General features: G+C 40.4%; 1 protein-coding gene across 1 annotated transcript in view; it reads left to right on the top strand.

Moving 5' to 3' along the window:
* Positions 1-24,907, top strand: part of DTNB (dystrobrevin beta) — a 190,674-nt gene that overhangs the window by 27,273 nt on the left and 138,494 nt on the right. Inside the window, 3 exon segments of the mRNA XM_040552198.1 lie at positions 13,422-13,463; positions 13,466-13,587; positions 21,313-21,437. Coding sequence (XP_040408132.1) covers positions 13,422-13,463; positions 13,466-13,587; positions 21,313-21,437 — 289 coding nt within the window.

The following is a 24,907-nucleotide window of genomic DNA, read 5'->3' as shown; positions in this document are numbered from 1 at the left end:
CGCAGCGTGCCGGGGAGGAAGGGAGGCGACTGGGACTCGGGCAGGACGTGGTGTCGGTTACAGGGAAGGCTCGGACCCTCTTGTAGCAGCGGAAGCTGTTCAGGAAGGCTTTCAATGTAGGAAGCAGAGAGACTGGAACAAGGACACTTTATAAAAGACGGACAGAAATAAGATGAAATATTTCTTGAGTTTTCCTAATGGTTACTGGGATAGGTAATTATAATTCTGTATTCTGTCTCCAGGCTAGTTAGCTTCAGGGACAGAAGATCTATGTATTTGCCACTAATCACAAAATACGTGATGCTTTAATACAAAACTTATCTTACCAAAACAAAATATATATATATACATAAATATATATAAATATAACTTTTCTCTGTAAATGTAAATTTTCTCTTTACCCCTGTAATGTTTGGCATGAGAGCTGCAAGTGATAGCTACAGTTAGTTTCAGAGCTCCTGGAGACTGAACTGGCTTTTCCTCCAGCTCTGCTTTACCCTCCCTGTTACGGATGCTTTTTGAAGTAGCACTGCCGTATGCTAAGGTGAGAAGAAAGTGTGATCTGACCAGCTGGTCTGCTGCCTATGAGAAATTCTTAATCCTCTGGCTTCCTGCTTGCGAAAGCCAATGTATTCTTTCTTTGTATCCATAATATTCCTAGCTGTTTTTTTTTTTTACAAGTTATCTCCATCTGTTTATATTTGCAGCAGAAATTTGCTCTTGCTCACTTGAGTGTAGAAAATACTACTCTTAAAACACATGATTTTCCTCTCCATATGATTTAATTTTATTTTCAGTTATAGTTTTTAAATCTTAGCCCAATTCTCCCCTTGCCTCTTTTTCATATTTTGTCTTTAAAAAAAATCATTTACTATGTGGATAATGTGTGAATATTAGTTGTAGTTGCTTCTTTTTAAGTGTCTGCTTTTTTCAGTGCTGCCTCTGTGTTTGAAATACCATTTTCTACATTGTTAAATAACGTCCTCTCACATTTGCTGTATCTCTCTTCAAAAGAGGATTCTTTAACTGCACATCTGGAACTAATCCTGACTGACTGGTCCTCCATTTCTTGGAATTTTCTGTTCATCTGCTTATCTTTTATTTTTGTATGATTATATCGTGTTTGTACCGATACTTTCTTTGTGGTGTTACTGTTTGCCTATTGTAGATTGAAACTCACTGAGAAAAAAGTTGTGATTTTTATCTTTATAGTGTAGGATAGATTACTGGGATACAGAAGCTGAATAGTAGAGAGAGATTTTAAGGCTGAAAGAGTTTTTGATATTGAAATTTTTAATTGAAATTGAATTTTTTCTTAAGTTGTTTCTTTTTTTCTTTGCAGAAAAAGATCATGCTAAACATGTTTTTAGACACATTGATGGCTGATCCACCTCCTCGTGCCTTGTGTGGCTGCCTCTCATGCACAGACTTGCCCATGTTGAAAATGGTAAATAGAACATTTTGTTCAAAACATCTGGTCAGAACAGAGGTTGTGTTCAAAGTATGTAAATATGCTGTCCTTCCGCAGTGACAAAGCACGTAAAGCTTTCATCGTTCCTACTGTAACTGTCCTAGTCCCGGAGCATTTAGGCTCAGACTTTTGTTGGAGTGACAAGAGTTTTACAATTCCAGGAGGAAGACTGATTATTTGTGAAATCAACAGCAATGCAGAACAAGATTGGTTATTGGTATTTATCTTTTAAGTTAGGGTTCTAGCATCATTAGTAGTGAAAGATGAAAAAATAAGCCGAAAAACAATATTCTCTCAATGCTCACATCTATTCTGAAACTTAAAAAACAAAACAAAAAACTTTCACTTGGGCTATGGCTTAACAGATGCTTTCAAGTGCTAACCTCCAAAGATTTTGGTACCTATTCAAATGTCTGTCTTGAGTAGCATTTGAGGACATGAGTCACTTTGGTATTTTTTTTTTACTATGGGAGGTGAATGTTGAGTTCTGCTCAATTCCAGACCTTTTCTTAGCTAAAAAATCCTGGTTTTATTGCCTATGGAATGTAAGGAACGTGGTAAGGTATGGAAAACTGCAATCAGCAGTGAGAAACAGTGGTGGTTTAGGAGGGCTTTTTGGAGCTCATGGAAGCTAAAAAGCTCCCTGCCGAAGTTTGTTCTCCTGTGCAGGCTATGAAATTGTTTTTTTTTCTTAGTAGCCAGAAAGGTGATACACTGCATTTATTGTGTTTGTACAGAGTATATGGTGTTTTATATGTGAATTCTAGGAAAACACATTTTTTTCACCCATAAACTAAACTTCATCTTTTGTTTCCTTCCCCACAGCAAAATCATGTTGTCATCCTTTCACAGCTCTGCCCTACTAGTTGTTACCTCTTCTTCAGCGTTATTCTTTCATAGGCATCTAAAGGTGTAGAGATTTCTTCCTTTTAAGACACAGGTAGACAAACTCACTCTTGGTTTTGCCCAGCTGTTAACAGGCACAGCTTTAAAACTTCGGTAGTCTTTCTCTGGCCAAGTTTTCAGGATTTATATTCAGTTCTCTGTTTCTTGACATTTATTTCTGTGATGTGGTTTAGTATTGCTGTGATTTTGATATGCTCTCTTTTGGTGTTTGTTTTCTTGTCTTTTCTTGATCCCCTTGCAAAGCATATCTGGTTGTGATTTTAATCTGCATTTGTACAGCACTGAATAAGAACAGAGCTGCGATGCTCAACGGGCTTTTTATTTTTTTTATATCAGAAGAGAAGTTGATTTTCCCAATTGCTCTGTATGTTTACAAACATTTTCTGACAATTGTGGGTCTAATTAAAAAAAAAAAAAAGGCGATCTTTAAAAGATTTTGAGGGGAGTAATTTCATGGAAATAGATCTTATGAGAAAACTTCTGAAAGAGTTGAGATGGTTTATTTCGATAAAATTTTAGGTAGTCTGTGGTACTGCATTAATAGAAGAGCAGCAGCCACTGTTTGCTTTTTTTCCATTATCCTCTTATCTTTACAAACTCGTGCTTCAAGTGAAGCACGAAGAGTGGAATAAATATGGTAAGGAAACAGGCATTAAACAAGTTGATATAAAAACAGGTCGGGGTAGAATTGCACAGAGCTTAGGAAAGGATAAAATGTTTAAAAATAATAGAACAGTTCAGTTGGAAGGGACCCTCAGAGATCATCTGGTCCAACTGCAATGTCAGGACACCGGTGAAGTGGTGGAAAGATCTGGAGATAATCCAGTAGTCTGATCTTTTTTTCTTGCAAGTACCTGGAAGGAATAACTAGGTAGAACAGGTATCATCCTTAGAGATTAGTGTCTGTATTCCTCTGTTCTCCGACACCTCCCGTTCCTGTCGTTGTGGCCTGCTCTCCAATATGCAGCTCACAATCCAGCCACCTTCACTGGGAGACGTCACAGAAGTGCTCCTGGTGGGCTTCGACTTAGACGTGAGGCAGCAATACAGCCTGCAGCAGGACAGTCAATACCGTGCTGGGCTGCGTTGGGAAGAGCGCTGCCATCGGGTTGCAGGACGTGGTCATCGCCCTCTCTTCGGTGCTGGGGAGGCCAAATCTGGAATATTGTGTCCAGCGATGGGCTCTCCAGTGCTAGGGAGATGTGGGCTTATTGAGTCCAGCAGAGGGCCCCAAAGAGGATGACGGGACTGCAGCAGACTTCGTGTGAGGAGAGGCAGGGAGAGGTGGGACTGGTTAGCCTTGAGAAGGCTCAGAGGGATCTTAGCAGCATGTGTAAAGAACTGGTGAGAAACAGTAAAGAAAACAACTGTGCTTTTCTCAGTGGTATCCAGTGGCAGGGCAAGAGGCAATGAGCGCAAACCGAAATACAGGAAATTCTGTTTAAACTTTAAAATAAAATAAAATAAAATCTTGACATAAGTGTGTTATAATACTGCATCAGGTTGCCCAGGCTGTGGAGACTCCATCCATGGAGACCCATGGACAGGGGCCTGAGAAGCCTGCTCCAGCTGACCCTGCTTTGAGCAGATTTCCACAGGTGCCTTCTGGCCCCAGCTATTCAATAATTTTGTGATTCTAGATATGATTACAAAGAAAATCCTGTTAAATAGTTCCCTGAAGTCCTTCATTTAGGTGATAACCTTCTTGTCTTCCACCTCCAGTCCTTAAATTATGTCTCTGTTAAAATGGACTCAGTACTTAAACATCCATCCTTTAAGTTTGTCTCTTTACTACTACAGTCTCAAACGTGTTTCCTCATATGACCTGATCAGTAGTCTTGTTCTAGAATCGTTGTTGATTTCCACTACATGTTAGTTTTCTCACGATTGCCCCTTGTCAGTGCTGCTGCTTCCTAGCCAGATGTCTGTCTCCTTCACAGTTTGTAAACATTCTCATTAATTACCGTGGCAATCACTGCCGAGTTACTTCAGAAGCACCTGAACACCCCAGCTGACAGCCTTAAGAAAATATCCTGCAATTTTCTCGGTTGTCTTTTCAGCTCTGCTATAAGTAAAAGTCGATTAAGCTGTGAGGTGAGCTTGTTTTACTGGAGAAATAACATCTACAGGTAAGGGGAAAAAATCTTCTTTCTCAGTGCATCAGACAAATTCCTTTGATTGCTTTGAAACTGTTCTAAATAAATAGGCCAGCGCATTATTTTGGAGAGCCATCATCTCAATTTGCATGCGAATGCATCATAATAACAACATGCTTCTGTGCAGGCCTTCTAATCCATTTAGTTTTGCTCTTGTAGAAAAAGGATCCTTTGTAAATGCAAGTGGAAGAAGTCTTCAGGCTATGTTCTTTTTCCTCTTCCATGCCTAAAGAGGAAAATACTGAAAAGATATTCAGCTTTTAAATTTGCCATTTGTGGTATCTTAAGCTCATATTAACGTTTGTAGAAGTACTTTGCTATCTCATAGGCTCTGTAGGGTGAGGATTGTATCTTACCTAAGTACAGCAGTTCAGAAAAACAAATGTATGTGTGCATACAGAGAACGCAGTTCCTGTTCAGGAGTTTCCAAATTAGAGAATGTTCCGTAACATTGTTTATTTTATTTTAACTTCATCAGGTTGTTCTTCAGTCAGGTATTATAACTCAAGTTTGGCTGCCTTCTCTGACAGATAAAACGTTAGCCTTCCCATGAAGCTCAAAATAATTTCTGAATGGGATTGAGAATTGCTGCCCTTCCCTTGTGCTTGACACAGTTGTGTTTAGCAATTGCTAAGCAGCATTACCTTGGGTAGATCATTTAGTCTTACTTTTCACAAGGGAAGATAGAATCTAGCAGTGGAGTCAATTTTCAGCTTCCTTTTAGGAAGAGAAACAAATGAACAAATAAGCTAGAAAATCCATAAAAATTGCAGGGATTATGCCATTTTTTCCTTTTATTTTTCACATCTTTTGAAGGGAGCAAGGTGATTTCCTAAGAAAATATACCAGATACGGCTCATGTTTGACAAGGATGTTGAAGTATATGAATCATCTTCGAACTTCCCTGTAACAGTATTATTTTCCTTAAGGAGGGTGAGTGCAGGGTGACCAGGTCCCACTTGGTTCTTGCAGAGCTCTGGCACCTCCTGGTGTTGGTGTCTGATATGTGGCCCCTTTCCCTTTCTTTCCCTCCGCACTTCCAGATGGGAGGAGGCCAGTGACTCGCGAGTATTGTCAGTGTCTCGGTGGGCTGCCTTTCCATTTCTCTACCTTTGGTCAAGCACAGCAAAACTTCCATGATTCTGTGACTCCTTTCCTGCAGCAGAGAACTGCCTCAGTCTTTTGCACCTTCTTTCTATGCTTCCCCAGCCTGCTGTGAATTTAAGAAACGTAATATAAGTTTACAGATGTCCCAGTCAAACCCCTCAGAAACATCCTAGTAGTAGTAAAGAAGTTCCAATGAGAATTTCATGCTTTCGTTTTAGTCTCATTTGCTGCTCTGTAGTCTTGGGAACTAGACTACTCCCTACTAAACTAGCAGGGACCTCACCTCCCTTATTTCCTTATTGTGATTACGCGACAATGTTTTTCTGATTACTTGGGAGCCAAAATTTTTTCAGTTTTTGCTGTAGAGGATCTAGACATTTTTGGAGAGGCCTGCATCGCCATGTGTTTGTCAGCAGGTGAATGAAAGGCTTAGGAAGGCCCTGCAGCACTGCAATCTCCCATAGCAGGGACAGGTGATTCCTGTGCTGCCCGACCTGTAAGCTGTCGTTTAGGAACTATTCCGATTGTGAACCCTGTTCCTTAAAGACCAGTTGTGAACTATTTCAGTTCTCCAGATGGTTGCCTCAGAGAAAGGAGAGGAAGCTACAAGCTGCCATTGGCTTTGTTATAATTAAGACCGATCCTCCTTCGTGAGGCGCAGCGCTGCTGTACGTACTAGCGAGGAACGTGGGGAACACGCTTCCAAAAGGAGCTCCTGCAAGGATACTTCAATCCGTGCTGCCCTGCTATGTCAACTCATGCCTGTGGTAGCTTCGGTAGCGTAAGTCAGTCATTCTGTGTAGCATTTCTGCAGAGTGGAGGAAGGTGCTCAGCTGCCTGCTCAGCAGCCTTTGTACGGCTTTGCCTGGCTGTCCTCTGACCGTGCACCTGGAGCGTGTCCCGCTGGGAGCAGTCTGGGACTTTGAAAGCCCATCATTTCTTTTCTGGATAAAAATTCCGTGATGCTTTTCAGTCTCTTCTCTTTTGCTGGTCCCTAATCTTTCCTGTGGAATGTAGATTGCTTCAAAATGTTCTCCGACCTTGGCTGCTGCATGGCACATGCTAAACTGTTGCTGTTCATCATGAGCTGCTGAGCCCAGGCAAGGAGCCTCTCCGATCTGCAGGGTCCGTAGGACCCACGTTGAAAAGCAGGGTTCTGCAGCAGTGAGTGGAGCAGGATGTGTTTAGTCCCAGAGTTTAAGTTTTATTTAAAGTCTTGGCAAAGCTTGAGTTTTTTTTATCATTCCTCTTATAACTCACATTCAGACTAGAATTTCCCAGCTAATTTTGCTGAAGTTTATAAGGCTCAAGAGGGGAGGAGAACAAACAAACCAAAAAAAACCCCACACAACCAAACAGCCTCCCCATCCTCCCAAAACCTTACAATGCTTTGTCCTCTCTTTACATGCCTTTCCCCTCTTGCATCCATTCTGTGGAGGATACATTTGTGTGTACTGGGTTACTTGTCAGAAAGTGTCTTGGAAGATGCTTTGCATTTGATTTTGATGTTGTTTATGCACCTACTGTATCATGGGTCACACGTCATTGCACAGGAAAACTTGTCACAGCAGCAGAGTGCAGGGCCAAAGAATTTGGGTGTATTCACAATTGTTAATTTAGACCAAGGAGGTCAGGTTCCCTGTTCAGTCAGTAGCAAGGTAACGATTCCTGCTCTAAACTGCCCCCTAAGCAGGCCTCTCTCCATGGAGTTAGACAAGGATGTTAATCTGCTGGAAGACTTTTTCTTCCCACTCATCTTAATCGTTTCCGTGGAAAAATATAAAACTCAGAGTTGGAACTTGGAGCTTGGCTTTTACATTATATATTAGACATGATTTTTGTGCTGGTACTACATACAGCTTTGTAAGGAGTGCAGAGTTGGAGTAATAGGCTTTTTGGGGTATATATGGCTCAATTGAGTAGATGATTACATTTTTATCATGTGGCTAACAGTATTGTTGGTAAGTGTTTTACATGGGAGCAATAGCTATTAGAAGTTCTGGATGCACACGTCAATATTCCTGGCCTGTCCACTAGGACAAAGCAAAATCTTGTAGCAGTATGTCTTGTTTACAGATGTAGCTATTAGTACCACATGAAAAAGAGTAGTATAAAGACAGATGTTTAAATAAAAGTTTGTATTATAGTCATGGCAAGTTCTTCAAAGCATTTCTCCTTCAACATTAATTCTGTCTTAGCCAGAGTTTTTGAACAACGCATTTTTCCAGGTCTTCTCTGAAATATTTTAATACAAAAATATTGAATTATTTCATCTGCAGCCTGCTTTAGCTTTCTACTTTTATTATCTCCTCTTTGATTTTTCTTGTATTTTACAATTGTCATATTTTCTTTTTCCTTTAACTGCTAGTCTCTGGAAATTACTCCTACGCAATTTAATAAAGGCTCTGTTCTTTTCTCTTCCTTGTTTCTATCTACGTTTTGTTCTTGATACCCTTCTTGCTGTAGAAATACTCTCAAGTACGTAGACAACTTTGCTGTGCTTCCCAGTTCCAGACCAGTCTTCAGTCAGTCCTGCATCTATCGTACTTGTCTCGTGTGTCTTTAAAATTATGATAATTTAAAATAGTATATCCAAACTATGGATCCCCATTTTTTTTCTCTGAAACTTCTTCGTTATTTCATTTTAGTAGTCTAATGTGTACATTACTGTTGTATTTTGGAAGCCCTGTTGTATGTCCCTATGGGAAAGGCATTGCTCAGAAAGAGCAAAGACTGGTTTTGGGGTAAGCAATGAAAATCTAAGAAGAAAGATGAATACACAGATTTCAAGACAAGGATTTGGGGTTTGCAGCTCAAAATGGTGGAGTAACAGTTCCCATTTGGGTGGGAAGCAGTAAGAGGGATTTTGACTGGAGTGGCTTCTGTGGAAATGAGAGGCAGAGGGAGGACATCAGACAGTGAGTATGCATGCTGCAGTAAGCTTAGTGATGGAAGGAACTTGGAGTTAGAGACGAAAATGCAGACAAATTTTTGTGTCCTTAGAATCTGAAAACCTAAATATTGCATATATTTTGATGTTGGAGTGTAAGGGGAACAGACCACAGAAAGAGAAGGGAGGAAAAAAAAAGGCACGTCTCTGAGGAGTGTCAGGTAATTCACAAGATGGCACAAGAAGAACTTAAATTAGGGACTCGTAGAAGAGAGCAAATGGGAAATATCTGAGATAAAGGAGGGAAGGAGAGGAGGAGAAGAAAGGTCACATCAGGTTCTTCCAGTTTTCAGTTTGGAAGAATTTAACATGTCCTGATCAGAGAAGAAATGGGAATGAAAAGAGATTTGAATACTGACTTGAGGATTGATGATTGCAGGATTGAATATTGATGGCAAAAATAGGCTGCAGCTGAGAGTTAGAGATTGCTTACAGGAGAAGAATTTTGGAGGCTGGCAGAGTTGGAAGGAGAAGAGGACCCAGCTGTGGTGGGTGAGTTTGGTGACGAGATTTCTTTCAGGGGCACTCGGCAGTGTAGGAGCCTGAGCAGAGCCGGTGGTGCTGGGGTGGGTCAGGGGGCACAGGAGGTACCAGGACGTATCCTGCAGGCAGAGGGCAGTCACTGACTGTACCGGCTGAAGAAAAACGAGCGAAATCAACAACTTGCTGAATACAAACATGATCATTTGTCAGGAAAGGGAGGAAAAGCCACACAGGAGAACTGGATTCATGGTCCTGCCTCTCTAGCTGCTGGCCTCCCCTGTCCTTCCTGCCCTTTCCATGGGGAACTGCTCTGCTGGAGGAGGAGGAAGGAGCAGGTTGTCTCTGTCAAGGAAGGTCCAGTAGGAAGTTTGAATCTGGAGTACTGGCAACCAGGAAAGGGAATGACTGAAGTCTTGGAAGCAGTGAAGAGTGGAAAGAAGCTTCCAACTCCCACTCACATATGTGGCAGGGAGCTTCGAGTAGAGGCACACCTTCATAAGAAAAGGTGTCAACAGCAAAAAATGTTCAGATCACTGAGACAGAGAAAATAAAAGTACAAGCAGTTTATGATAAGAACAAGCATTTCAGAGGCAGGAAGGAGAGAAGAAAAATGGGTTTGGACATGAGGTCTTGCAGTCCATAGGCAGGGGGGGTCCCGGTGGTTCAAGTACGACCTGGAATTAGGCAGGTCAGTGGTGTGAAAAACACTGTCAGTGGAACTCTTCAAGGCAACTTCAGTGCAGATGGATTTATGTGGATGGAAGTATGGGAAGCTATCCGAACAGGAGAGAAGAGAAATAATGTTTGCAACATCATATTTTATTGGCATTCAGAAATGAACAAAAGATAGAAAAGGAGAGTAGCATCCTCATCTGATCATGACATACCATCTGGCAGTAACCTAGGAAGGGAGGACAGCAGGAAGACAGCTGGGAAGAAGCATGCAGTTCCACTTCATTTATTTAGTTCCTATCCATGGCTACAGCATGTCACTTTCAGGAAGAAAAAAAAAAAAAACAAACACAAAGTGCACTTTTTACTTTCTATCCCAGTGGCCAGGCACCTTGTCCATGATCTAATAATCTCTGATACTGACTGTTCCAATTTTCTCTTTACTCATGGTTTTTGGGGGCTTGCTTCTTGCAGTACACATAATTGCTGTTATCGCTGTTACTTTGCCTTGTGTTTATTCATCAGAATGCTATTACTGCTTTCCTTAAACGTATCAGTTTCAAGTTTTTGATTCTTTGGTTCGGGACTCTGTAGTACTTCTGTCCTTTCTCTATCAATAGTAATTTCTTCTACATGCATCGTGTCAGAGAAGGTAAGACAGACCTTTTTGAATAGGAAGATGAGATAAGATGAGGTGGACAGAACTTGCTGCAATCGGCTGGTGCCAGTGTATGGTCTTCGTTAAGGCAGTGAGCCAGTGCTCTAGCCTCACAGGAGACAGAAACCCTGCCACAGGCAGAGGGGTTTTGGGGCATGAGCACAGAGTGGGTACAAAAAAGCTTTGGGAACTGGTGACTTTATCCATCTCCCTTTCCAAAGGCAAACTCAAATGTATGCAAACATTCTTGAAAGATTTGCCTTTTTGCTCCTTAAAATCTTCAAAGTTTCACCACCTGTGTGGACCAGAAGCTGATTTGAGATCAGGGTTAAATATTCTTAGGGTGAGAAAGTTTTTCCTAATATTCTAGCATGATTTTTTTCTAATTGCAGTTTAAACCCTTAACTACCTGGGTTTTGGCCACTGGCTCTGGAGAATGTATTGCTATTTTGTAAGTACCTCTTGCATGTTTGATGCCTTCTCACAGCCTACTCCTAGCTGAGCTGTCTCCTAGGTCTTGTTCAGGCCATTTTATTGTTTTCTCTCATACATCTAGTTAACCCACATCTTCATTGAAATGTGATGCCCCAAATTGAGCACTTTTGACAATCATTCAGTATGTTTATGAAAATTGACCAGTACTTGACCTGGAATAAAGCCCTTTAGAATCCTGCTCATTAGATCTTACCATTTTGGCAATTAACTGCTCTTTGGTCTTTTCCAGTGAAATTCACATCCCAGTTAAAGTCCTTTCATCTATTTCCTTCTGTTATGCAAATAGGGAGACCAATGTTGTAAGTAAATTACTGAAATAAAATGAGAAATTGGTGACGTTTGGTGCTTGTTTCCTATTTTCAAGGTCAATTGCTCTGTCACAGAAAGACACTAAGTTGATGTGGCAAATGTTGTTCATGGCTCATTTCTCTGTTGTTCTTCAGGTGCTTACAGTAATTTGCTTTAGTATTTGTTCCAGTATGTATTCTACAAGTTAAGATCAAGTTAAGATAACATGGGAGGTCAGTGGTTATGTATGTATAATTTCAGCTCCTCTTAAGGATGATAATTGCAATTCTTGTTATGTCCCTTTAAAATCCCTTGTTAGCTTTTTCCTTATTCTTTTTTTTCCTGGTTTTGTCTCTGAATATTTGTATTATTCTTTTAACACTTCCTAATAATTTGTCCCGGTTATCACTTCTGTAGGCTTCCTTTTGAATTTCAGGTTATTGAGGAGATCATATTTTAGTGAAGTTGTTCTTTTACTACAGTCTACTCTTTCCTCTGCCCGAAGATAATTTACGCTTGTTTCTTTAGCATCATTTCTTTAAGGAACTGACAAGTCTAACTCACTTTTCCCGTTCAATTGCTTCATCTACTAATTCTCATATGAATTTACTGAAAACTACTGCACTGAAGTCATGTTCTCCCTTCTCCACTTCCTAAAATTCAGGAAATTGCCCTGTCTCTACTGTTTGAAATAAATCTACAACTCTTCCTTTTCATTGGTTTCTCTACCTTTTGATTAAAAACATGGTCATCAGTTCTTCTACCTGAACTTCCATTCCCAAGGGACATTTGTATCATCGAAATTGCCTATCATGATCCCATCGTTTTCTTTTTACATTGTTTCTATGTGCTGCAATAAAGCATCATCCACTGATCGTCTTGACTTATGCCATTGCTGACCAGGTTAATGCTCAAGCTGTCTTTCCTTTAATTGTTACCCAAGGGTTTTCAGCAATTAGGGCATACACATCCACTCTTGATGTAGCAGGCACTTCTGCAATGTTCAACTGCCCAAACTTTCCTGATGTAGCGGAAGCAGTCCCCATTCATGGCAGGGGATTGGAAGCAGATGATCTTTAAAGCTCCCTTCCAACCCAAATCATTCTCCGATTCTGTGATTTCTGTAGAAGCTGTACCTCTCTCCATTAACTTGATTGCCCTGTGCAGTATTGCACCAAGTCTCAGTTGGAACAGCTAGTCGTAACTTTTATCATAGATCAAACCTTGGGACTCTTCTCAGTTATTCCTCTTACATCATGAAGTAGTTTTCAAGAGACGTATCCAAGAATTTCAGCTGACTGGCTAGTAGGCTGCTCTTTTTTCCTGTCATCTTCTCCACAGCAGTTATTTATACCCATCTGTAACTACTTATGCTCTTGCCCCATGGTGATGCTGAACTTCTTGCTTCTGTGATTCACCTTCATTCTTCCATTCTGTTTTCTGTGCCTCAACTTTAAGTTGTGTTTGACATAGTAAGATACCTCCCTTACCTCATTCTCATATTCCTCTTTGTTTATTCTGACCCAAGACTTCTCTAGTAAATGGAGGAAGTCTGTGATCATTTGTTTGTGGGTTAAAAAAGGGAGAGGAAGAAGCCATCTCTTCTCTTTTTTTGTTCAGCCTGATTGTGTTGGTGACTTCTGTATATCATACCTAGTTTAACTTTACCTTCTTGAGATGTTACGATTTAGAGGTTTGTTGGGGATTTCTTCAGTTTAGGCTATGGTGGTACAGGAGATGGAGCTCACAGTCAGTGAAGAGTGAGGGAATTTTCCTCAGTGAGAAGGGATTCAGAGCAGAAGCTTGTGGTGGTCTGAATTGCCTTTTGTGTGGAAAACACTTTCAGCTGACTTGAGGGCAAAGTGATCCCCTAGACAGAAACGAACCTTTGTGAATATGACTTTTTGCTTTCCCTTTCTACTTGCGTTCTTTTATGTTGTTGAACTTGCATGGAGTTTCCGGGTTTAAGTATATCCAAAGAGGGAGAGAGCTGGAGAAGAAATACTGAATTTATCAGATGGTACCGATACATTATCATTAACTTAGATTTATCGTTAATTGTGCCAAAATAACTTCTCTGGACTCAGAATCCATGACCTGATCAGCATAAGAAATTGTTTTAGTGATTAAGAACCTGGGTGCTGTTTTTTTTTTTTGATTTCCAGTGAAATCTGATGGTTGAGGCTTTCTTAAGGTTTACTTCTTTTTTTTTCTTCCTTCCTCATCTCCACCAAGTCTTCCATCCTGTGGAATGTTCATATTGCCGGTGCGAGAGCATGATGGTTTCCGGTACCGATGCCAGCAGTGCCACAACTACCAGCTCTGTCAAAACTGTTTTTGGCGTGGCCATGCCAATGGTCCTCACAGCAACCAGCATCAGATGAAGGAGCATTCCTCTTGGGTAATTGACATTTATTTGTCATGCTGACATAACAACCGCTGTACTAATATATTCTGGAAGTTAAAGTTGTTTTTATAATAGAACTGCACATCTGGACTTCTAAAGGTTTTCAAATAGTCAAAGGGTATAGATAAGTAAATTGCACTATTTTTGTTATGAATAATGTTACTCAGTTATAGATTGGTGGTCATTGTATTCAGCGGTGTTTAAAGCATACAAGATAAGTCTTCTTCAAGGTCCTAACACATTGTTTTCTTCCCTCTTTATCACAGTCCTACTTTCACTAAGTTTTCCTCTCTTCTAGCTTAAAAATGCCTAAAGGTTGCAATACCTTTCCTCCCCAGAAAGGCTAAATAATTAGCACAAATCTTGTGCTTAGGAAGGACCTTTACCCAAGTGTCATCTTTAAACAGTATTTCTTTAAAGAGATGTCTGTTATTGTCATTGTCCCTGATAATTGTGAATATATGCATTAAAAACTCTGAACTAAAACATCTAAAATCATTTGAGACATAACATTTAGATAGAGGACTATTTGTTACAGAATTACAGAATCATCTACATTGGAAGAGACCTCCAGGATCACCTAGTCAACTCTGACCTAACACTAACAAGTCCTCCACTAAACCATATCACTAAGAAATAAATGACAATTCTAGATTAAAAAAAAAAACACAAACATCTTATTGCAAAAAATCCAGGGGCTTTTTTACTTATTCAAAGAGAAGTTCAAATGATATTTGGATTATAATTAGTAATTATCTCCATGAGCAAGAATCCTTATAATATGACTGTTTAATTTAGAAAAGGGGGCTAAGTGCTGGTCAGTAGTTGGAAGGAGAAGATAGGAAAATTCATACTTAAATATTGTCCTTTTTTAAAATGGTATAGGTTCCAGAACTTTATATCTTCTGGAACATCTTATCTGAACTGCTAGTAGACTGTCATTGCCTGAAGTATATAAATCCAGTGGTTTTTTAATACATATCTATATATGCATTTGCTCAACAACAATATTTTGAGTGGCCTGCTGACCAGATCAGAAGGAATTACCTGGTTCGCTGATACATAATACATATAAGTACATACATACATATTTACATATTTTTTTCTGTAGGTTCTCAACCCAGCAAGATCTAGTTCAGACTTGTGCGGTACATTTTCAGAGCTTTGGAGCCCTGAAACCCAGAAAAAGCATTAATAACAAGTATTTTCATGAGGTCCTTTTTCCTGAAACTCTAAAATGACTTTAATTTTTGGATATGCTAAACTACGTAGTATATAACAGAAATTCCGGTAGAAACCATTTGTTTAACAGAGGGGTTTTGCTGAATGAACACACTGCTAGTTGGGGCCTGTTTTGGGGAGGAAAAATACTTCCAACGCTTCCAAAACACTGATCATTAAAGTTATGTATGTGCAGCAGATCTGGAAATCAAGTTGTTCGGTTGGCCCATTGTTCATTCTGTTTGCTTGCATCTTGTTTAGGCTGCTAAATATAAGTAGTCTCTGTCATCCATAAATTTCAGGTAAATGTTGAAATGGCCAAGTTACAGCAGGGTGTAAGGTTTGGTGGCTGTAGTTTCAAACGATAGCTGAAGTAAGCAGTCATCTTCCTATAAATAATGGTGTATTTCTTAGTTATAAACACCCTTCACTGAGATGGTTTGGAAGAGCTATCAATAAAGCAAACAAAGGTCAGATGTTTCTATAGTGATAACATCTCTGACTTCCGTTGGGAAGGCATTACAGTGGGCACTAATCAAATGTAAAACAAAAGACAGGCCCTTTTATCTACCAAGCTACAGTCAAGCAATACCGTAAGTAGCTGTTAATAAGATTTTGCTCTCAAAATTGCTCTCTTACATTTCTGATTCATTTAATTTCCCACTAGACTACTTAAAGTCATAAAACATCTCAAGCACATTTTATTCATTCCCCTAGACACGAGCCAAGCAGGGACGCAGTGCTGAGACTCGCAGGGTCGGGGGGGCTTGGGTTGCCCAGCCTGTGCTGGGGGGAAGAGGAGAAGAGAGCAAAAAACCCAAAAGCATACCTTGGAATCTTTGTCTTCAAGCAAGAGTTCTTGCTAATCAAGTTTCAAATTCAGTGTTTATTGCCTACAAGTTCCTGAGCCCTTTGTAACGGTCGTTTACTAGACCCTTGTGTTAGAGGTGGATATGATTTATAAAGAAATGGCGTGTAGGTAGTGAGAACACGGTAGAAAGACAACGTTTGGTGGTGTATTTTATACTTTCAAGCTTTTTGATTTCATGATGCAAGTCTTATTTTTTTAATGGGTATAGTCTTTAGTAGGCAGGTGGACAAAGACGGGATCTGCAGCCCATTGTGGAATGAAAAGTATCTGGCAACGCACAGTAGAGATGCAATGGGTTTAAACATTTAAAACGTGCAGTTGCATCTACTGGTAATTTTGCCATCTTTGGCACGTTTGACACTTTTTTTCAGTGTTATCATCAATAACAGTTTCCCAGCAGAAAGTGGCCAGTCCATTTGCATTGATGTGCGTGCCTCAAACCTGCTTGTCTTGTTCGAGGTGACCCAGAGGACGCAGGCCAGTTGTGGCTAAGCTTGGGTAAGAACATGGATGCTCAGCACTTGCCATGCTTTTGCGGGAGGTCCCTTCACAGCATTTCCGCAACCTCCCGGGCATGGAGCTGAATCCCCAGCAGCAGCGAGCAGCTGCAGAGCTGTGCCCAAGCCTGCGCAGAGCAGCGCCATGCTGACACTGCCTTCTGGATCCCAGGGAACAGGTAGCTGAGTTCTAGCGCTGAGAACGGCTTGTACTGACAGGCTTGTGCATACTTACGTGGGCATTGCTGCGTATGTTAGGTTTTGTTCATACATTTTTTTATTTATAACTCAATTGGATGGGAACATGACTGCTTACTAAATAAAAATGTAGAATCCAGGACAGTCCTCAACTGATGTATCAGATACAAATAGCCAAACCTTGGGTGTTTGGGTGTGCATTTGGTTCTAACTGAGGGTGAGTGTTGTGGGGAGAGTGGTTCGGTGGGTAAGAGGAAAAGTATTTTAACTTTTAAATGCTTTAAAGAGTGTACAGCACAGAGCAGGGTCTCATTCAACCTTGTATGTTACAAAAGAGAGCAAGCATTCCAGCCTCTGAGAAAATTGAAGTTTTGTTTTGTTTTGTTAATTTTTTTGAGCTTTCTCTGGAAGCTGGAGAATCCAGGTGTGCTTGCTGGTAGGTAAATGCTATTTTAGTCATGCAAAACTGTTTTAATGACAGCTAATTATAAACTTAGCACCACTGAGGAATGCAGTTTTGGATTTACCACTGCAGTAGCTGCAGAAAACATGCCTACCAGCTAGTGCTGTGCGTAGAGAAAGAAAGACTTCCATAATATTCACCTGATCTGTCCAGCTCTTGCTTCCTTTTCGAGTTGCAAAATTTATTAACATCTATTATCTAGAAAGTTGTGGTGAAAGTTACAGAAACAATTCTGGAACTGATAATGATTTGTATGTAGTTCAGTAGTCCACCTCTGACAGCGGATTTTATAGGTGTTCAGAGGACAGGAAACCCAAAAATGCAAATCTTAACCATTCAAAAAGAAGGGGATCCACTGTGATGTCATTGTAACCAGACACTGAATTATAATTGTTTAAAAGCTTCATAGATTCCTTAAATATATACGATAATTGGTGGCAATTATTTCTTTTAAACAAATTAGTTATTCTGTACATGACGAAGCAGCAAAAACTGTTTAAAATATTTACTGGTAGACTTAGGGAACAAGGTAAGTATCCTCCACTGATAAGTCTACAGATGTAAAGGCTGAGGGTTTACTAAAGAAGAAATTTTGAAAAAAATAAAATTAAAGATTTGTTGTGCGGGAAAGCAGGAATTCTGCACAAGGAAGTGTCTTGGTTACTCTTTGCAGATGCACTCAAAACAGCAAAGCACTTCTGGCATATTGGTGGGATCGAACTGATAGCTTCTCTCAAACCTTCTGGAATAAGGCAGAGAAGAAACGTGTCTTGGATGCCTCAGCAATTAGATGATCAGTGAGAAGGGAAGGAAAGTTGCTATATGACTTAACAGCTTGGAAGGAAACCAAAACCATGAGTACTGGGGGCCAGGAAGGTTGCTGAGGTGACTCATCTACTGAGATGTTCTGTCCAGATGAAGAGCACTTATTTACGTGCCTGCCTTTTTTTGGATCATCAGCTGCACTTACAATCAGACAGACAATGTCCACAGCAGTGCAAATCCTGGTGAGTCATGCACTGTGCCCATTTAGAAAGTAAAACAAAATGGATTGCGGTGCTGGCAGCTCCCAGGAGAGGTGTGGATGGAGCTGAACGTGGAGCAGGACGTTGGCTGCTGACTGCGGATACGCTTCTGTACTAGCAGGAAATGTTAAGTGGTTGAAAGCATTAGAAACTAAAGGCACACCAGACTGTTTTTCCATCTAAATCTGAAGATAAATTAAGATGGTAAATTGGATTCTAGAATGTGTGAAACCTCGATATTACCAGTGTTTTTGTAGTAGCATGTCCAAGTTCCCAGCCGACTGCGATCCTGATATGATGGGAAGTTACAGATAATTCATAAAACATGGTTTGCCCTCAGCTATTTACAAATAGAGATTAAAGCCAAGAAGAAACAAGGTAAACAGCTGGGGAAGAAGTTGGTTAAAAAAAAAAAGTGGTGGTCCTAGTGATGGGCAGGTGGCTAGTGTCATTTGGGGAACTTTGCAGCGGTGGTGTTAGTGGTGGCTGAGAGGATTCTGTTACTGCAGGGCTGTTGTTTGAAGAGTAGGGCATCCCCCCTGCAGGGTGCAAGATGCCTGTGGAAGACATCAGACAGAAGGTGAAGACTGGGGACGATGATGAGAGAGGCAGTTTTTATTAGATATTTCTAAAGTAGAACTCAGCTAGTTGAGGCATGTGTTATTTTTCAGGGCAGCCAAGTATCCATGAGAGGCATACTTGCCCAGGATGTAGCGTGCTCACTCAGCATGCCGTGCTCTTTTCACTCTCAGCTGCACTGAGAAGCATTATCCAAAAGTTGGGATCAATAGAAATTATCTTCCCTGTATAATTTCGGAAAGTGAAGCTGCAGCAGTGGCTCGATATTTCTGCATTCTAGACAGCATTGTGAGTGTTTGACAATACAAATGGTGGGCTAGCACAATAGGATATGGTGTTTGTTACCACAATGGAAAAACACTTTTAAAATAGCCTAAAATACTGCGAAGAAGAGGTCACAGAAAAGACACTGTGATAATGGATGGTCTGTGCAGAAACCAAAAGATAAACACAGCAAAAGAGTGAAGTAGGAAATACACAGAAGTGGGGAACAAATTTGGAGATAAACATACGTGGAAAATTTTAACATGAAGAATGTTGAAATTTAGGAAAAACAGAATTTTACTTTTGGTATCATCACATTTATTTGATAACAAAATTAATAGTGCATAACTTGAATTTTGCTGTGGGCTTAGTAGGAAGTAATATAAAGATTGGATTGTGATTTTTTGTCAGCTTTCAAAATAATTAAAGGCTGATGATCATCTGTACCTTCCGTGGTGAGAGCACCGTGCGCTTGAACTGTATTTGCAATCTGTTGATTGCTATCTACCAGGTTTTCTCAACACATGAAACCCTATTAGCAAGTCTTTTTTAGCACTGTCTATTTAGTGAATTAGCAAGCTGAAGTGCTTCTGAACACAGTTTTACAGAGCTCCCTATAGGAGGCTTTCACCTGAAGCAGTTAATTATCTCGGCATCCTTCTTACTGAAGCCCTTCCTAATGAGAGGTGATAAGAATTTGTGTGCACATCAGGAGATTTGTGCAGCACTACTTGGACAGGGAGAGACTTTGCCTGCAAGAGGCAGAGACATATCGGGACGATTGAATTACCCCTGTCCCCTGGTGTCTGAAGGTTGTTGGGTGGCTTGCACTCCATGGCCTTCAACGTGCATCCTGCTGCTTCACAGGTTGGGTCTGTGGGCTGGTGAATAAGAATTCCAGAATCTGAAAGGAATTAGCCTGCAATAGATTGAATAACTGGGTTAATTTTTGAAACAGTACGCTCTTAGTATGAGAAGCAGACCACAGTGTGTGTTGTGAAGCAGTGTGAGGTGCCGATAGATGCACGTGACTAGAAGCCCACTGCAGCTACCAATCGAGTCTTCACCGACGCATACTTCAAGGAACAATACTATCATGAGTGATTTTTTTTCCCAAGAAAGCATTCATCATGAATTCCAAGAGGCTGCTTGGAGTTAGAGTTCTCAGTTAGCATTGACTGTGAATTGTAAAATAATTGGAGGTAATAAACCTTCAATAAACAACTAGGTATCCTATTGTATTCTCAGAGGCATCCAGCTCGTCTTCTAATTTGAAAGGAGGATTTTTATCTTTTTTATTGATTTCTGATTGATATTACTATTTTACTTAAAACACATCCCAATCTACTACAAAGTGTGAATCCAGAGAGGGAACAACTTCCTCATGCATAGGTTCTCTACTCAAAAAAGCCTTTATTGCCTGTTTGATTTGCTAAAGCCAGGAGCCCAGAGTTGAAGAGGCTCACTGGTTGGTAATTACTAATCGTTTAATTCATTGTTAGTAATTGCTAGTAATTGTTAGTTACTCTTTTATAATAACTGCAAGAGAATGTGTTACTCTTGTTCTGGGTAGCCTTGCCTCCCGTTTAAATTAGTGTTAAATTGAATTGTAATTTAAATGTGCATTCAGAATTGGTCCAAATTCCACTTCGGAACATCTTGTAGGAACAGCAGGCAGTGACAGGGAGGAGCAGTCAGCCACCATGTTGCATGCACGCGGACTGTTATTGAGCCTGATCAGAAACACGGTACTGCCAGGTTACTTCTGAGCTCTGATAAAAGCATTTGTTGGCCTCCCACATCACGGTGAGCTTGGTGGAAGTAATAACGTTCTAAGACTTATTTTTTTAAATCAACACTGGACTTAGCATTTTAAGTGCATGACCCAAGCCATTTTTCTGTGTTTGGCAGTACTTGCATCCGGTCTTTGCCCTCAGCTGGTCCCAGAATAGTTACTCCTCTTGTGACATGAGTTAACACATCAAATGAATTGTAAAAGAAAATAAACTGATTGTTCATCTCTCTGTGTTTCACCTTGGCTTTGCCTATAACGAACAAAAATTGGAAGTTGTCTTTCAAAAACAATTACCTTAGCAAAGGACAGGAAGGAGGAAGCATAGCTCCAAATTTCAATTGATTCTAGTAGATTGGAAATGAACGCAGTGCTGACAATTGGTAAGGCTGTGCATGCAGGTTATTTACCTGCTTCTGCACCACCTTTTTTCTTCCCTTGCCCTCCCCTCAAAATACAACACCTATGTTCAGAAAACCTTATCAGAGAGTGTAAGAAATTGCTTCACTGGATGTCAGTTCCTGACAGAAACACCAGACAATTGGTTTATTTCTTAAAGTTACATACTTTTGTTAAACTATTTTCATTTTCCAGTATTATAACACCAAAAAAAAAAAAAAAACCACCACCAGCTAAGAAAACCAACTTGCTACTCTGTGTAGTTTCTTTACTGATTTCTTAGTATGGCATAATGTAAACGAATGTTTCGAACTCTATGCTTTTTTTAACATTTCTTTGTCATCTGATTGCACATATTTCACTGCTCTTTGTAATAGTCAACTCACTTTTGTCATTCTTTTCAAAAACAGAAATCGCCTGCAAAGAAGCTGAGCCATGCAATTAGTAAATCACTTGGTTGTGTACCAAGCAGAGAACCACCTCGTCCTATATTTCCCGAGCAGCCAGAAAAGCCACTTGATCTTGCACATATAGTGTGAGTATCTGCTTTAATCTATCTTTCAGCTAATCGGTGTTATGAAACAAGGTCTTTGTGGTTGTGTTTGACTTTGGAATTGGCTAGCAGGAAAGCCCTTAGGTTAGTATTATATGGTTGCAATGCTATAAATGTTTACATGTTTCTCTGAAAAAAATATTTCAAACGTACTGTTTTGTTAAGAGTATCTTGTTAACTAAAAATTGATACAGAATAAGTTTATGTATACTTAGACTAAAGCCTGACTGTATATTGTGTATATTCTACTCACATTTATTAGTATTTTCAAAATACTAAGTGATCTTACCTTTTACACATCTCCCCATTGATAAAGTAGTCTGATCCATTTGTTGTAGGTTAAAATGATGTAAACAAAACAATGTTAAATAAAGGCCATATTTACTTGTGGTTAATATTAGGGGGTTTTCGCTTGTTGCTGTGGGACCATTGACTTTATTTATCTCACCGAGAGGCTTGCTGTGTTTTTCTGCTCAGTGGTATTGTTGCTAGCCTTTCATTCTAACCTTATTGCCAAACAGATGGAATGATCCTAACAAAATACCATTGTACTGGTGTTGGTTTGAACCAACTTGAAATGAGTCTGCTTCCCTCATTTGCCAGTTTTCTCCTGAAAAAAAAAAAAACTGGAGAAAATACTCAAATTCTGGCACTTTTAATTTTAGTAAAGTAAGCATCCAAATAGATCTATTTTAATGTCCTACGGTCTTGACAAAAAGTCTGTCTTCACATCTACCTAAATTTAAGCGCGTGCTACAGAGAAGAGTGGGGAAAGAGAAGCAAAGGGAAGGGATAGAATGGTTTGGGTTGGAAGGGACCTTAAAACCCACCTAGTTCCAATCCCCTGCCATGGGCACGACCCCTGCCCCCAGCCCCATCCAGCCTGGCCTTGGGCACCGCCAAGGATAGGGCATCCACAGCTCCTCGGGGCAACCTGCACTGTGCCTCACTACACTCATGATAAAGAATTTCTTTCTTATACCTAATCTAAACCTACCCTAATTAGTGTAAAACCATTCCGCCTTTGTCCCATCTCCCCACTCCGTGACAGAGTCCCTCCCCAGCTCTCCTGCAGCCCCCTTTAGGTACTGGCAGGCCGCTGTAAGGTCTCCCCAGAGCCTTCTCTTCTCCAGGCTGAACAACCCCAACTCCCTCAGTTGGAGCCCTGGTCTCCCTCAGGAGAGGTGCTCCAGCCCCTTGATCATCTCTGTGGCCTCCTCTGGACTTGTTCTAATACTTCCGTGTCCTTCTGGTGCTGGGGGCTCCAGGTGGGGTCTCACGAGAGCGGAGCAGAGGGGGACAATCCCCTCCCTCGCCCTGCTGTTGGTGCAGCTCGGGATATAATTTATGTAAAATGGAAGACTCACATTTTCATGACTGTTCAGTAATTTGCAGTTCTGAGAGTAAGTGGAGTCGATGCTCTTCTAGTTCTCATAAATATTAGATTCTTCTTGAGTGGTTTCTCTGTTGTCACAATATCTGAATGGAAAACCAAAGTACTCAAATCTGAATGTCCTATAACCACTGGAAGTTCAATATTAGGACGTGCTACTTTGACCTTTCTTAATGCCTTATGTTTTTGGCTGTTTCATACATTCCTTTTAACAGTTGAGACAGTCAGCAAGGAAAAAATGGAGGCTAGCTTGCCGAAAATACAGGAAAGGTGAGAGTAGTAAAGCTTATTGTAGTGTGGTAAAACTCTCGTGTGACTTTCTTTTGTAACAAGTGTAGAAGACCCATAACTTGATATGAACAAGTTGTCACAATGATAAACTCCTTAAAAAACAGCATTTACCAGTTTCTGCTTAGCTGTGTGATTGCTTTCTCCTGTTCTTGCATCACTGAATACTTCCCAACTTTTATACTTTTAGTCCTGTGCAGTGAGTGGAGCTGGATTTGATGTAACAGAATATAGCTGTTCTGATTTTCTCTGTGAACTTGCAATCATATATTAAAAAAAAAAAAAAAAAAGAAAGGTCCATTTGGCAGCTGTTCATTTCAGAGCTACAGTGCTGTGTCCTCCTAAATGCAGGACTTAGTGGATCCCCGGGGACAAGGCTGTACCAGAGCGAGCTCCGTGCCTTGGTTGGGAGGTGTTGTGGAGTTTGAGTCACTTAGCTTTAAATCTGGATTTTCTGTAGTGAGGTGCTGCTCAGCCTCATAGGAAAATCATTTTGTGCTTAAAATTTTCTCAAATCAGGAATCATCATGAATCCATTCACGTTTTTCTGTGTAGGTTTTCTGTGCTGCTTCCAAGCTGACAGCGACTAACATTCACAAGAGATAATTAGGAGTGTACAATGCAATACTTTTACAATTTTTTAATATATATAAAGGTGATGGAGAAAGCTGCTGGGGGCTGCGGCAGGGGCTTGGAGGGTGCTTGGGGCTTGGAGCTGGGTGGGCACAGCATGTGACACCTTCTGCAGGGGCTGGGACCGTGTCCCAGCTCGGAGACGTCTGCTGCCTGCTGCCAGCTTAACCAGGAGGGGCGCCCGAAGGACCGAGCACTGGGGACCACTGCCTGATGCAGGCACAGGGAGAGCACAGTAATGGTCTGATGCAAGAGCAGGGCAAGTAGATGGCATGTGGTATTTGTGTCAACCGCTAAAGCACAGAAAAACAAAATGGTTCACTAATTAAAATGAATGTAAAAATAAAATAATGTGTTTTTTTTTTTTAAAGTACCACCTTTGAGGTTTTCTATATAAGCGATACCACTGGAATTTCTTAAAAGTAGATGTAACAGTTTTTAAGCATGAAAAAGGATATATCTGTTGGAGATTCTGTCCTAGAGAATTCAACTTCAAAAGAGGAATTGCTCAGGGCTACAATGAGTTGTTATTTAGGTGTAAGTGATCGTGACCTGATTACATTTGTTGCATGTAAATGAGGTACACATCAGCATCTAGCAGTGCTTTAGAAGAGTCTGTCTTGCGAAGCTGAAACCAACGTCAGCTGAGTAAATAATGTGAACATAAAAATATTAATAACTAGGAGCTGTTTAAGAATACTTGGCCAAGCGACCCCAGGCAAAAAAAAGACTTGAAAGGGGAGCAATAAACAGCTATACTGCTCAAGGGGATGAGAAAAGGCAAAGATTGCTAGTAAAGAATGGAAACTGGGAGTTACGCTGTGTAGAAGGTGAATTTGAAAAAAAGGATTACAAAAGGGAAAGAGAAATGGCCATATATTATTAGTATAAATAATAAAAACCGGTAAGAATGATATTGGCCTGTTTTTGCATTAAAATAATAAATGATAAATTGTTCAGTCGTAATGGTTGCAGTTACGGGAAAATAGTTTTCAGACTGTGGTTTGGCTGGTGAGAAGGCAGCAATTGTGCAATATGCTGATGGTCTCTGATATCTCTCAGAGGTAATTCAAAAGGTTGTGGAATTGCACCCTCTACATTTTCAGTCCAAACTGCATTCTGAAAGAGGTGCAAAATT

This window comes from Cygnus olor, chromosome 3 (assembly GCF_009769625.2).
Source record: "Cygnus olor isolate bCygOlo1 chromosome 3, bCygOlo1.pri.v2, whole genome shotgun sequence".
NCBI lineage: Eukaryota > Metazoa > Chordata > Aves > Anseriformes > Anatidae > Cygnus > Cygnus olor.
The sequence above is the reverse complement of the archived record's forward strand: the minus strand, read 5'-3'. Positions and strand labels throughout refer to the sequence as shown.